Source organism: Halichoeres trimaculatus, unplaced genomic scaffold, assembly GCF_033239565.1.
Source record: "Halichoeres trimaculatus isolate MK-OKI-2021-1 unplaced genomic scaffold, fHalTri1.1 fHalTri1_scaffold_20, whole genome shotgun sequence".
Classification (NCBI taxonomy): domain Eukaryota; kingdom Metazoa; phylum Chordata; class Actinopteri; order Labriformes; family Labridae; genus Halichoeres; species Halichoeres trimaculatus.
Genome location: NW_027437198.1, coordinates 11,267,163 through 11,280,453, shown reverse-complemented (window position 1 = coordinate 11,280,453; position 13,291 = coordinate 11,267,163). Strand labels below are relative to the sequence as shown.

The window sequence follows — 13,291 nt, the reverse complement described above, 5'->3', positions numbered from 1 at the left end:
TTTTACAGTGATGTTTTATTTGTTTCTGAAGCCTGTTAATTTATACAATCTATGTCACAAATTAGAACAAGATGCTTATTTGTACAGTTTTGAATGTTGGAATTTCTTCTATAGTAAAATAAATGTTTTCTACACATAACTTAGATATCCTGATGTCCCCATTTAAAGGTAAGATACCTTTACGCAATATAAGCGATGACGCAATTAAAATGACGAAAAATCTAAAGCTATCATAGATCATACAACGAACTACATAAGAAATAAAGCAAGTTATTAGTTGAGTTATTTGAAGAAATAAATTCTAATTAAAGGTCTGATATTGACTGTGTATGGCGAGACGTCGCTCTCTATTGGTTGTGGTGGATACAGCATGCCTGTATCCTGATGGCCAGGTAAAACAAAACAGTGGGCTATTAACAGTAAAAGAAAAAAATTGAGGAGAGTATTTATTATTTTTAAAAAACAAACATAAACTTATAGCTTTACATTATCTTAAAATTGTGTTGTTAAAGTGCTAAAAATGCCAAATCGGTGGATGAGTGATAATTAGAAATTAAATTGTTTTTCTGTACAATAACAAGATGACGAATAATCAACATCAGACATAACATTATTAACAGTGGCGGGTTGACTGTCCTCAGATGCACCTCATGACCCGTTTGATCCTTGTTGTTGGTGATCTTTTTCCATCAATATAGTATAGCTGGTATTTATTAAAAGAAGTCAAAAGGCTAAATAATACGCTTCCTTTGGTGATATTATCAATCTAGATAAATAATTCTGACTGTGCTTTTTGTAAAAGTTCACCTCAGTGATAGAGCCAATTTGTACAGCGAGGCGGAGCGCACGGCTGATCTCACAGTAAGTGGACCGACTGAACTCGCCTCGTGCCGAATCTCTTAACACCAAACCACAATTGTTGATATCCGTGACGCAGTGATACGCAGACTCACGCCTGGGCAGCCTGCACGCACAATCCCTCAGATTAATGCCTGAGCCGCAGGATTTGTTGTAGCGGCACCTGATTCACCGGCAGCGTCGAACTAAGGCACAGCAGAGAAAATGATCTAGATTTTTTCATGAATACTCCACTGGAGACTTCCCACAAGGCCCTCGATGTTTGGATGTATTTTACGCATGAGGAACTCAGACTGGGACTCTCTGGAGGAGCCGTCTCCAAGTAACCAAAGCGACTCCAGCGATGGCAGGTTTTACGCACAGCGCGGAGATATCAGTAAAAGTTTTTGAAAACTTTATTTTCTCGGAGGTAACATTCCTATTTGTCCACCTGAGGTCTGATAATGTGTGATATTCCTGCGGCCGGTGGAAACGTCTAATCCCTGCCTGATTACCTCTAGCAGATGAATTGCTTCCTGTCGACCAGCCGGCTGACATCAGGGCCTAGTCCTATTAATTTAACCGCTATGCTCAGATCTTGATTAAAGATTTGAAGCCGTTTAGGGCAGCTCAGCATCTCTCCGTAAGACCCTATCCTCTCCCCAGGTGCCAGCATGAGGAGAGCTGTACTCAAAGAAGCAGCCAAACGCTTCCCTTGGCTGGCCAATGTCACTCTGTACGGGTGCTTATTCGCCGGTGGTGACCTTGTGCATCAGCTCATGGCACAGAAAGAGCGCATGGACTGGAAACATACTCGCAACGTAGCCATTGTGGCAATCAGTTTCCATGGAAACTTTAATTATTTTTGGCTACGGGCTCTGGAGAGGCGTTTCCCTGGGAAGTCTGCTGGGATGGTTTTCAGAAAACTTCTGCTGGACCAGAGCTTTGCGTCGCCTTTGGCCACCAGTGTCTTCTACACAGGTATGCAAGTCCAACAAAACTGTTTTCTGTTTCTGTTTAAATTTGCGCACTTCTGAAAGAAGATCCACAACATACATCAATTTCTCATTTTTAAAATCAGAAGACCAGAATTTGGAGTTATGTAAAGACATAACCTCATTATAAAGGAAGACATATTGCTACTCTCTTTTTAAAACGGGTTAGCACAGTCAAGAATAAGATAATAATGTTTCTCAAGGTAATCTATATTTCAAAAACCACGTGGGTGAAGGTGAAGCCCAATTAAACTCATTGTATTCAGTGCGTTTGCGTAATAACTGTGCGTAAACTGTGCGTAAATTCCTTCTCTGTCCAACAGGAGTGAGCTTCCTGGAAGGTAAGGAGGACATTTTTGAAGACTGGAGGGAGAAGTTCTTCAACACCTGGAAGGTAAGGAATGAAGGAAGGAAGGAAGGAGAGTAGGCCTCAGCGTGAAGCGAAGGAAAGTCACCTTCTCTTCGCTTCACACGCTGCCACGCGCTCACAAGCAGATTAACCTAGTTTGTGCCACTGCTGCTTTTTGCGCTTTGCAGGGCACGCAGCCTCGGGGCAAGTGAGGTAATTCAGCTGAGTCAGTTTCAGGACGTCCAGTAGCTGAAAACCTGCCAGATAAAAAAAAAAAAAAAAATCTATGTGACATACAAACATTAATCTCATTTACCTAATTTCTGGACAATTATGAAAGCAAGTCTTCTCATTGTATTTCTTTTCAGACTGGACTCATGTACTGGCCATTCATGCAGGTAAACAACGAGAAATTTATGTTTTTGAAAATATCCTTGCAGTAGAGGATTAGATGTGATCATTCTTTTTATTCTGAAATTTTCTTAGATTTCTGACTTTTTTTCCCAGCATTCTGGATTGTTGATTAGCTATATAAATAGTTAGTGTCAATATAAAATCTGATCAAAGTATAACAATACTCTAAATCCTGCCTCTTCCCAGTTTCTGAACTTTGTCCTGATGCCCCTGCACATGCGGACAGCTTTCATGGGCTGCTGCGCCTTCCTTTGGGCCACCTTCCTGTGCTTCTCTCGCCAGGATGGTGATGGCACTGCCGGTGTGGCTCTGGCCTTCGTCATGGACCCTCGTAAGACCCTGGAGGAGATGCGCTTGGTCCGGCTGGCTCGAAAAAAGCTAAAGGCTCAGAAAGCAAAAAGAGAACAAGAGGGAGGACGCTGAGCTTGAATGTTAGGCCTAGAAGCATCTGCTGAGGAACAGCTGGTCGTCCACTCCAGCTACACGCATACTCAAACTTGAGTTCACCTGGGAGTGCTTGAAGTTGAAAACTACACTGGTTGGACAGATTAACCGTAACATATGTAAAGTCAGAGTTTATGGTTCATCTTCATGGGAGCATGACCAAGCTTGGAAAGTTACAAGCAGGGTGGATCTCCTCTTTGTAGAAAGTGGAGTTTCTGCCTGGTGTGAGGTTTGAGGGCCTGGTGTGTTGTGTTTACAGATGCAGTGATGAAAATGATGGTTATACCCCCAGACAGTTTCAGTTCAGTTCAAATGGACTTTTAACATTAAATGCAGACTCTGGTTTAATGGTAGCTCTGGTTTGACATGTAGTGAAGCCCCTGAATTTCTACCAGTTGTGCCTTCTCTCTCGAACTGTCCTTCAAACACCCAGACAAGAAAAAAAAATCACCATAATGAGATATGTATATGTTTTATCACGTTCTTTGTACAGTTTTAAATATAGTTTCTGCATTTATTTTGGGATGCACTACCATATCAGACTGATTACAGAAGCTAAAACTATAATTATCTAAAGACTAAAAACAAAAACATGGTCATGAATTTTAGATACTGTAGCAATACATAAAGAGTTCAAAAAGAGACAAGGGATAAACAGTTTTATTCTCAGTCTTTTCTCACTGAGCAACCCAAACCTAGAAATGCCCAAAAAGATCAACTTTATATTTTACAATATCCTCAAACATCTGGGAGCTTCAGTTTTTATTAAAAGTTACTCCTGCAGGAGACAGTAATCCGTTTGTTTGGGATTATTCATAACATCAGAATAATCCACAATACAGTGTGTGTGTATAAGAGTGTGTGAGCGAGTATAAATCCATTATCTGAAGTAATCTCTTTTTATCTAAGTCTATGATTTGTTCTTTTATGGGAAACTTATCTAGGATGCTATCCTGACCTGCAAAAAAAAAAAGAAAAAGAAAAAAAGAAACGCAGTTCCTCAAGTGTCCACTTGAGGCAGTATAAACTGTGGCTTGATTGTGATATTTTCATAACACTCTGTGGCTCTTTTCTTGTGGTTTGAAATAAAAATGAACAGATGTAAAAGTGCTCCCATTGATTAAACATTTTTATGTTAGTTTAAAGACGTATCAACCTTCCAAATCTAAGGATATGTGTCAGTGCATCCCAAATGTGTTGTGTCTGATAGTTTAGCTACAGTATTTCAATCCTGTCCTCTTACTTGAAACATAACATAGGTTGCCATCAGCCCAGATACCTTATAATGTCACATATCAGCTTCCTGAAATGAACCCATAACTTTTCATACATAGACTTACAATATCTTTAAAATAAGCAAATTAGCTTTAAGATACAACATTTAATATTCCTCATATCAGCAGAGATTAAGTGACTTTGCTGTATATTGTTCTTTCAATGGTGAAATTTCACACCCTGGAGGATAATTTTTCTAAAACCTCTAGAGATTAAGACGCTGTCCTCATTTTTTCTGGATATCTTGTTTCAACTTTTAAAGTGTAGAAGCAAAGCATCTCATTCCCTACATAACACATCTCTTCTTTATAAGTTTTGGGTGAACTATATTGCTTTTCCATGTACCAAACAAAAATAAAGAAAAAAATGTTTAATATTCTTCATACTCTTGTCTCTGTATTATGATTTGCATTGCAACAGCCATTGCTTTGTAGTGGAAGTCATTGCATAGGCTCAAAATCACTTCTAAAATCTGTGGTTTGAAAATTTGACCAATATATCTTGAAATGTTGAATTATTCCTTCAATCAAATTCCCTCATAGGGTTAAAAAGTTATATTTGCAATCAACTGTTAGAGTAGTCAAGACATTGCTGCTCAGATATGAAGCAAGGACAGAGAGGATTGAAGCGTGTCTATAACAGCTTTATGCAGTGATGGTGCGTGTGGATTAACCGGGATCAGATAGGCCCGGTTAATCCCTCTGAAAAGGACAGACCTCTAACCCCTACAGGAAGTAAAATTCCCCAATCAGATTTAAGATTGCTGTCAGGTGTCTCTGTAGTCAGACATATGTGCAATATGAACTCCTATGCCAGTAATCAGATATTTGGTCAATAAATAAAACATCATGATGGGAGGCTTATGCAGAGCAGGATGCAGTATGACGGACCTACAATGATAAGCCACATTTCCTATTTTTAGGTGTGTTTATTTAAAAATTTTATCATACATTTTTTTTACAAAAGTTTGAAGTTTAACCATGTACAATCTTTTAGTTATATCAGCCATATAATGCTGAGTTTACAGCCTTTATCTTTATCCCTTTCATGTGCATCTTTTTTGATAAGGCTTGACTTTCTATAACCTACCTCATTGAGGGTTTCTTTACAAACAGTCTTCATAATTTTAAATGTCACAAACCAAAACACCAAGTTAAATAATTCTATCAGAAAACTATGCTGGAGGAAATAATAAAAATGATAATAATAAAGATAATAATCGTAATTCAACTAGGACTCACTAAAATAATGGGGATTCATTTTACGTCACAAATATTCAATGGTGGTATTCTGGGTATGGCACCGGTATTCTTCATAATTCAATTGACCATCCATTCACTTTTTACATCAAATGTTGTTCCATTCTTATGCATACAGGGTTTTAAGAGTAGAAAAGAAATGTTGGTGCATCATTTTTCTTGTTTCCGACAGCTTCTGAACGCAGCAGCGGCCTCTTGTAATCCATCAAAGCGTCTAGACTAAAAGGCAGATTCCCCCTCCCAGGCTGGTAACACTCTTCTGATTGGACAGTGAGTCAAATCCCGCCCATTTATATTAACTGACAGGTCATCGACAAATAGCAACAGGCAACGAGACCGTCACGTAACTTCTGATTGGTCGACTCTCCACGACAATATGAATGGCTATGTGTATTGTTCGACTTCTCCTCGAGACAGTTGCAACTTTATGATTCCCAACTCCGGGCAAGTCCCGAAAGAGGTTTTGTTTGGTCGGTTTTACTATAATTAAAACAGAAAAATCTCCGTTTTTAATAATACAGACAAATGAAGAGGAGTAAACACTAAATTGGAAAAGACTCCGTCGAAGGAAGCTAACTGTTGAGCGTAAGTTAGCGGTGATACGTTCTCCCCAGCTGGGATTTAAATGGTTAACGCTAAACTCCGTTAGCTGGAGTAGCTAACTTATTTGCATTTAAAAGCTTTCTCCTACCTCTTTGTGTTTTTGTATAACTTATATTTCGTCTTTAAGAGTTCGCCTTAAAGACCCACAATGTTAATTAGACCATGTGTTACTTGTAATAATCTTAAATAGTCGATAAATTAACCGTTATTTGTTGGGTGACGTTTGCTTGAGGTTCCCCTTTTTGCGTTCAGCTCGCTGTGACCGGACTCATTGTAATTTATGAACTTTTTTGTGAAGTAACTTTAGTTAAATATATAAAAAATTCAATAAATGTTAAAATCCTTCTTGTTATAAGTAGACATTTAATTCGGCGTGCGTTTGGTATTAATAACCATTATTTAGTCCAAATTTGAATGCTTTTTTCCTAATGAACGCACGGGGATCTTAATGGATTGCAAGTGAACACCTAAATCAAAACTCTAACGTTTTACCTGCAAATATTAAACACTGATATTTCATAACTATGCCGATTAAGCCATTAAACCCTCATATTTATTCTATTTTTTTGTGACTATGAAGGCCTTCACTTTAAATGGTGTAACATTAATGAAAACTGACCCGAGTTTCGTTTAGAAATTCTACAGGCTGGAACTTGTCAAAATGTATCTTTTAGTTTGCTTAATTTAAATTTGTTTTACAGAAAAAAAATTGTACAAAAAACACAGACAAGGCAGCACATTAAACAAACTGTAACAGCAAACAAAAAGAGGTTGTGAGATTGTTAATTAGTTGTCTTTGTTTAAAGCAATGATTTGATTGAATCACCCAGGGTGTTTTCTGTTGCAGGAGAGCCAGCTCTTCATCTGGGCTGAACCATCTTGGGTTTGAGATGGGGGATCAAGAACCTTCAGAGTTTGGGTCCCTGGAGGAGGAGCTGGAATACTGGAGGGAGCAAGCTGCCAGACACCAACAGAGGTGAATCTCAGAGTTATCATATCATTTCCTCATACATGGCATATACTCACTGGGACACTAACGTTTGGGTTGGGGTTTGTTAAAATTACATTAATTGAGGGGTCCAGCCCACTTATTGAAATGGAGCTATCCCTTTAAAAAAACACTTGTGGAAGCACCCTGCGGTGTTTAAATAAAATTTCTTCATGCCCTTTGTTTATTTTCCCAAATAAGTTTATGTGATGTTGCAAAATGGAAATGAGTTTCATAACCTTAAATTGGCAGGAAAACTCCTGAAGGTGTTGAAATTTTTCATGCACAGTTTGCTTAGTTGACAGACTTGATATCATAACACACAGAAACATGAGAATCTGTTGGCATTATGCTCTAAAACCTTCTGGCATACATTGCTCATCAACATTTTATGTACATGTACCTTTTTATTGAACAGATTAAACTGAAGTGCCAACCCAAAATTACCTTAAGGATGCCTGGGGCTCTTTCACACACAAGTCTGAAAAATGTTTTAAAAAAATATCCTGCTTTCCATTTCAATTAACTGAAATGTCAGTCTGAGACAGTCCTACTAGATAAATAATCTAAATCTTTTAGTATATTTACAAGAAGACACATTTTGTGAAGTTTAGACTTTTGTGTTCAATCCGTAAAGCCCAGAGTTTCCTCTGTTCCGGTGGGAAATGTTCAGGTTGTGTTTTTTGTCCAAACAGGTCTGGTTTAGACACATTCTGCCAACCTTCCTCCGAGACATCGCATGATTGTTTTTCTCCAAACATCAGTTGTGTTCAAAGGAAATCAAAAGCTAATAAATTGAAGAATAGTTCAAATGATTTGCAGTGATTGCATCCAAAGGTAACAAACATGTGGCTTACATCCTGTGTGTTTGTGCGTGCAGTGCAGAGGAAGCCCAAGAGGAGCTGCAGGAGTTTCAGCAGATGAGTCGGGACTACGAGGTGGAGCTGGAGACAGAGCTGAAGCAGTGTGAAGCACGAAACCGTGAGCTTATTGCTGCAAACAACCGCCTCCGCATGGAGCTGGAAAACTACAAGGTACTGCTGATATTGTCAGGTGGTAGATATTTCAAAAATAACAGTTCACTTTTCTGTAGATCAAGAGAAGTTTACTGAAGGCTAAAAATAAGGTTGAAGAATAGATTCAGATGGAAAGTTTCCCTGAAGGTCTTAGTGACAGCACTCTGAAGTAAACAAAATATTGAACTGTGGTGTAAGACTGTTCTGTCCCAGTGCTCCAGGATGGATGTAATAGTTGTGTAATATATCCTCCTCCCTTCTCCCTGAAGGCTTTAAAGTAGTCTCTAACAGGAACCATTGTCTTTAAATGGTTTAATCTGCAAACACTGGAGCATAAAGCTGCTGTATCAGGGTTACACGGCTATCCTGATAACATTTAACGCCCTGAATAACTGTTTGAAGGTATTTGACTGGGGATTTCCATATTTATCAGCTGATGGAAAGTGCTTTGTTACGGTTCATGTAGCCAGTCCTGCCCTCATTCAAACACACACACACACACACACACACGCTGTCCCACTCACAGAGGATTGATTCAGGGCAGGGAAAGGCAGCTGATGACTCTTGCTTGGCCTGTGTCTGGAGGGGATGGCAGTACTTACCATAAAACCTCTTCAAGTCATGTCCCTTTGAAAACGACTTTATTTTTCTTGGTAAGGGAGCTGATTCATGTCATAAGCAGTCAGATATATAACAATATATGTAGAATATCAAATAAAGTTCATCGCCCTCACAACTGCGGTGGTTGTTCCTAGTATTTCCCTGTGCTTCTCACATCAGCCCACCCCAGTGTCATGTGGGAATTCCACTTGGAGGTGAAGAGTTTGACTCAGAAAGTCTGTGTGTGCAGCTGTCTCTGTTCACACATGCAGCAAACCCTGAAAGTTCTTGGAAATATCGGGAATATTGTTCATGTTTTTACAGCTATAGAAACTTCATTGATCCCGAGGGAATTTTGGGCGTCCAGTTGTTTACAAGACACATGAGATGGCACATGTTACACCCACAGCCCCGGCCTTTTGTGCTTTAAAGATGTGCTTCAGCATTGTTTAGGCACAGTGCAGCGTCAGCTGTATGAAAGCGGCTAAATTTAAACTGGACGAGGCTGAAGCCCTGTTGGGAAGTGTTCCTGCAGGTTTTTATCTTTGTCAGCGTGTATGAGCAGTATGTCGAGACTGTGTGGAATTTAGCTGAATCTTGACACAGTGTCTTCTCTGTTTGTCAGTTTCAGCTGTGAGTCACTTGATGCCGCCTTGAGGCTCAGTGAGGATGGATATTGATCATTTTAGACCATTAATGTGTTTAAATTTCCATAACTCAGCTTGTAACGTAAAGACTTAATCCTTCAGGGAGTCCACACAGGTCTGCTTATGTCACCAAGCCATGGAGGTTTATTTTCATTCTTCATGTACTTTTTCTGTTTTTTATTTCAGCCCAACATGTCTGATACTTTGTAAGAAAAAGAGGTGTACTCTGCCTTCCACTTTCCAGATGATTGAATGTCAGCTTTCAAAAATTAGATTTACTTACCACAAGACAACTGCATGCCACCTTCTTAAACAGGATATGTAAATCATTAGCAAAGAAATAAATGAGACATAACTATCATTATCTCTCTTTATTACTGTCAGATTTATGTCTCTTGTTCTTTTTTTCTCCATCAGGAGAAATATGAGACACAGCACTCAGAAGCATACCGTCAGATCTCCACTCTGGAAGGAGACCTCGCTGAGACCACAGCCATCAGGGACCAGCTTCACAAGTACATCAGAGAGCTGGAGCAGGCCAACGACGACCTGGAGAGGACTAAAAGGTCAGAGGTCACTCGCTTGATAACGTAAACCATGTGATAGTACGACCAAACTACAAGAGCTCAGTGTTGGAAAAAATCCATGTGGGAAACACCAAAACATGGCGAGTGAAGTGAAAAAAAACAGTATTTGTGTTTTTAAACTGTAACTAATTATTCTACAGATTTGAGTAACTTAGAGTGTCTGGCTTAAAGTAGCCTGAAAACCTTTGTGGTGACTTCATGTTGGTGTGTCCCAAAGCCTCACAGTCAGTCTCTCTTCCTCTGTGGTGTTCAGGGCGACCATAATGTCCCTGGAGGACTTTGAGCAGAGGATGAACCAGGTCATTGAGAGGAACGCCTTCCTGGAGAGCGAGCTTGACGAGAAAGAGAATCTGCTGGAATCTGTCCAGAGGCTGAAGGACGAGGCCAGAGGTAGAAACAGAATCACCTGCTGTCAGTCAAAAAGAAGGCGACCCTTGGTTTCACTGCAGAGCTTGTTGTTAGTTTTTTGTCCTTGCTGCGAGACTCTGAGTGGTTTTCTCTCTTGTGTCTGTTTGTGTTCATGCCTCAGACCTGAGACAGGAGCTGGCGGTGCGGCAGAAGCAGCAGGTTCAGGACAGGAAGCCGTCTCTCACCACTCCACCCAAAGAGCCTACCCCCACTGCCCCTTCCTCGTCAACCTCAGCCAGCTTACCAACCCCTCCACTCACCCCTCCAGACAAAAGAACCGAGGACAAAAACACCTCTTCATCCAACCAACCTGTCCCCTCCTCCACCAACACACCGTCCAGACCGGCGGCCTTAGTAGAGTCCTTCGCCACGCCGGCATCCATCAGCAGAGGTCAGCTTCTGCTGTCCTTAATTTATAAATCCTCATTTTGTCTGCTTTTTAATTACTTTTAGTCATTTTTCAGATGTGGTGAATACTTACCTTTACAGAAAACTTGATGTACTGACCAGGTGTTCATTTTCTGCAGCTGACAGCCTCTCAGGAACTCCTCTCACCACGTCGGCGAGGATCTCAGCTCTGAACATCGTCGGGGAGCTGCTGAGAAAAGTCGGGGTAAGAAGAGACAAATCAAAGGAGTCATTAATCAGCCCTCTGGGTTTTCATCAGCTGCTGACTTACATCATGTGTGGCTGTGAGGAGCTTTGTTCTCTCTGAAACACACTATGTTTGCTCTGTTGTATAAGAGTTAATTTGTGGTGACCAGCAGTATAAATAACACACATAATTAACAATTTGTCTCCTTAAATAACTGCAACTGTTAGAGTAAATAAGTGTTTTAACTCCAAGTACTTTAATGATAAAAAGGAAGACTAATAAGGCATGACAGTCAGTGGACAACCTGAAATAAAAGGTCTTAAACTTTTCACTCCTTCTTTAGAATCTAGAGTCAAAGCTGGCGTCGTGTCGGGAATACGTCAACGAGCAGACAGCTAACCGCAGAGGCCATGCTGGAGGACAGGGCACGACGGCGAGTCAGAACAACACATCAGAGACGCATCCCACAAATGGTCTCTACAACAAGGGGTGAGTCAGCATGTTAAAAATGAGCCCTTAGGTGTTTTACAATCCTTGATGTGTACCTGGTGAAAGTTTGATGGTTTCTAAGGCTGAGTGTGCAGAAGACAAACCCTCTGAGTGTGTTTTTTGTGTTTTAAAGGCTGGTGAAGAGGTTAGACTTCGGAGCGGGCTCTAAACTGCTGCTGTGAAGTATCAAAGAAAACGTCCTCCTGTGAGCTGCTCATGCTCCCTGCTCTTCAGGCCCAGATCTCTAAAACGAGAGACGGTTCTGTGTTTTGCACATTAAACAGACTGCAGAGATGGAACTGTTGGATGCTTTACTATGGAGACTTTTGGGAAGTCAATTTAAGCTCAGAGTTTTTCGTTTCTTTGTGAGCTGGACTTCTTTTCAGCACTCGCACTTAGCTTGAACTAACCTCCTGGACTTTGATCTCTTTTTGCCTTTTTTTGCTCTGAAGGTGGGTCAGGACTGAAGGAGGAGCACATTTTAAAGTCAGGGAAAGAGTTCAGCACCCGGTCTGCATGGTTTGCTGTGTTAACAGAGGAAGGGTGAGTAAATACAGACACTGGTTAGACACTTTTCCTGCATGGAAGGATGAGAAAAATCTCTCCAAACCATCAAGTCAAGTCACAGATTGGAGCTGTCTGCTGCAGCTTCTTTACTCATCAGCTTTCTTGCACTTCTGTCTTACAAGATTTGGAGTCAGTGGTTTATTTGATGCATAGCAACACTTTATATGTGATTTTACACATCTGCAGTGGCGTTACTAAGATGACTGCATTTTAAACCACCTCATAATATTAACTGGAAATTATTTTCTAAAATATGACACTTTTTTTGTTGAAGGTTTATTTCCCGTACAGTCAGAATTGAGAGTAGTTAGAAAAGAGTTGTGCTGATGCACAGGTAGGACAGAAATTTTCCCTGCAGGGACGTATCGCACAAATTCAGTTTTGAGATGTGGAAACATCAAACGACAGAAAAATAGAAGACGTGTTGGGTTCAGTTTGCTGAAACACTTCTGGGCTCACCAGGCTGTGTACAAAGGGATATACGTGGGTTTTTCAACAGGGATTGTTTGAGGAACTTAGCACGCACCTGAACTCAAAGTTTTTTCCAAAATAAGAGTTCTGGGGAATTTTGGTGGAAGGGAGAATCAAAAACGACTCATCTTTTATTTAGGTATTTGAACATTTCACGAACCGGTTACTCTTTTCTGCATTTTGACAACATTTTCAACAACCCCGGCGTATCTCCCACCATTTGAAAAGTCGCTCTTGGACTAAAGGTTTCAGATAAAGTCGGTGGAAAAATCCACAAACTCTGATCATCAAAGGACTTTCTCTGCAGAGCTCGACTTCTGTCTTTGCGGGAGTGAAAAAGGAAATGATTTGAAAACTTCAGTGAAGGCTTCGTGTGTTTTATGTTAAAAAAGAAAAGTAATAGAAGGAAGTGTAGTGTGTGTTTCTGTAAGGATACTGTACCTCTCATGTAAGGTCATTAACATAGGATGAGTTTGTAGGTTGAGCTGCTCAGGGCGAGTTTTAAAACAGAAACAGCGGACTGCACTTGTGAGTCAAAGTTTCCTTTTTGCCTTTTTTGACTGTAAAGGAAAACTTACATGCTCATGAACAAAGTATTAAACTTTTTTTTGCTCTTTGTTTGCTGTCAGTGCTGCTTCTGTTTCTGAAAGCAATAAAACTTGAAAGGTAAAAAAAACTGTGTTTTATTCATTCTGGAGGAACTGAGACGAGTCTTTGAGGGATTTATGAGTTTATTATCACTTCATT

At 40.2% G+C, this 13,291-nt stretch overlaps 2 protein-coding genes across 2 annotated transcripts; both read left to right on the top strand.

The window, feature by feature from the left end:
• Positions 1-1,004: 1,004 nt before the first annotated feature.
• Positions 1,005-3,996, top strand: mpv17l (MPV17 mitochondrial membrane protein like). The gene is made up of 4 exons (XM_074697078.1): positions 1,005-1,818; positions 2,156-2,226; positions 2,550-2,579; positions 2,782-3,996. The coding sequence occupies exons 1-4, from the start codon at positions 1,512-1,514 to the stop codon at positions 3,016-3,018; spliced, it is 645 nt and encodes a 214-aa protein (XP_074553179.1). The 5' UTR covers positions 1,005-1,511; the 3' UTR covers positions 3,019-3,996.
• Positions 3,997-5,915: 1,919 nt separating this feature from the next.
• Positions 5,916-13,191, top strand: LOC141810175 (nuclear distribution protein nudE homolog 1-B-like). The gene is made up of 9 exons (XM_074697551.1): positions 5,916-6,158; positions 7,024-7,152; positions 8,045-8,198; positions 9,845-9,993; positions 10,268-10,404; positions 10,544-10,813; positions 10,950-11,035; positions 11,361-11,506; positions 11,640-13,191. Exons 2-9 carry the CDS (start codon positions 7,067-7,069, stop codon positions 11,686-11,688), a joined length of 1,077 nt encoding a protein of 358 aa, XP_074553652.1. The 5' UTR covers positions 5,916-6,158; positions 7,024-7,066; the 3' UTR covers positions 11,689-13,191.
• Positions 13,192-13,291: the final 100 nt, after the last annotated feature.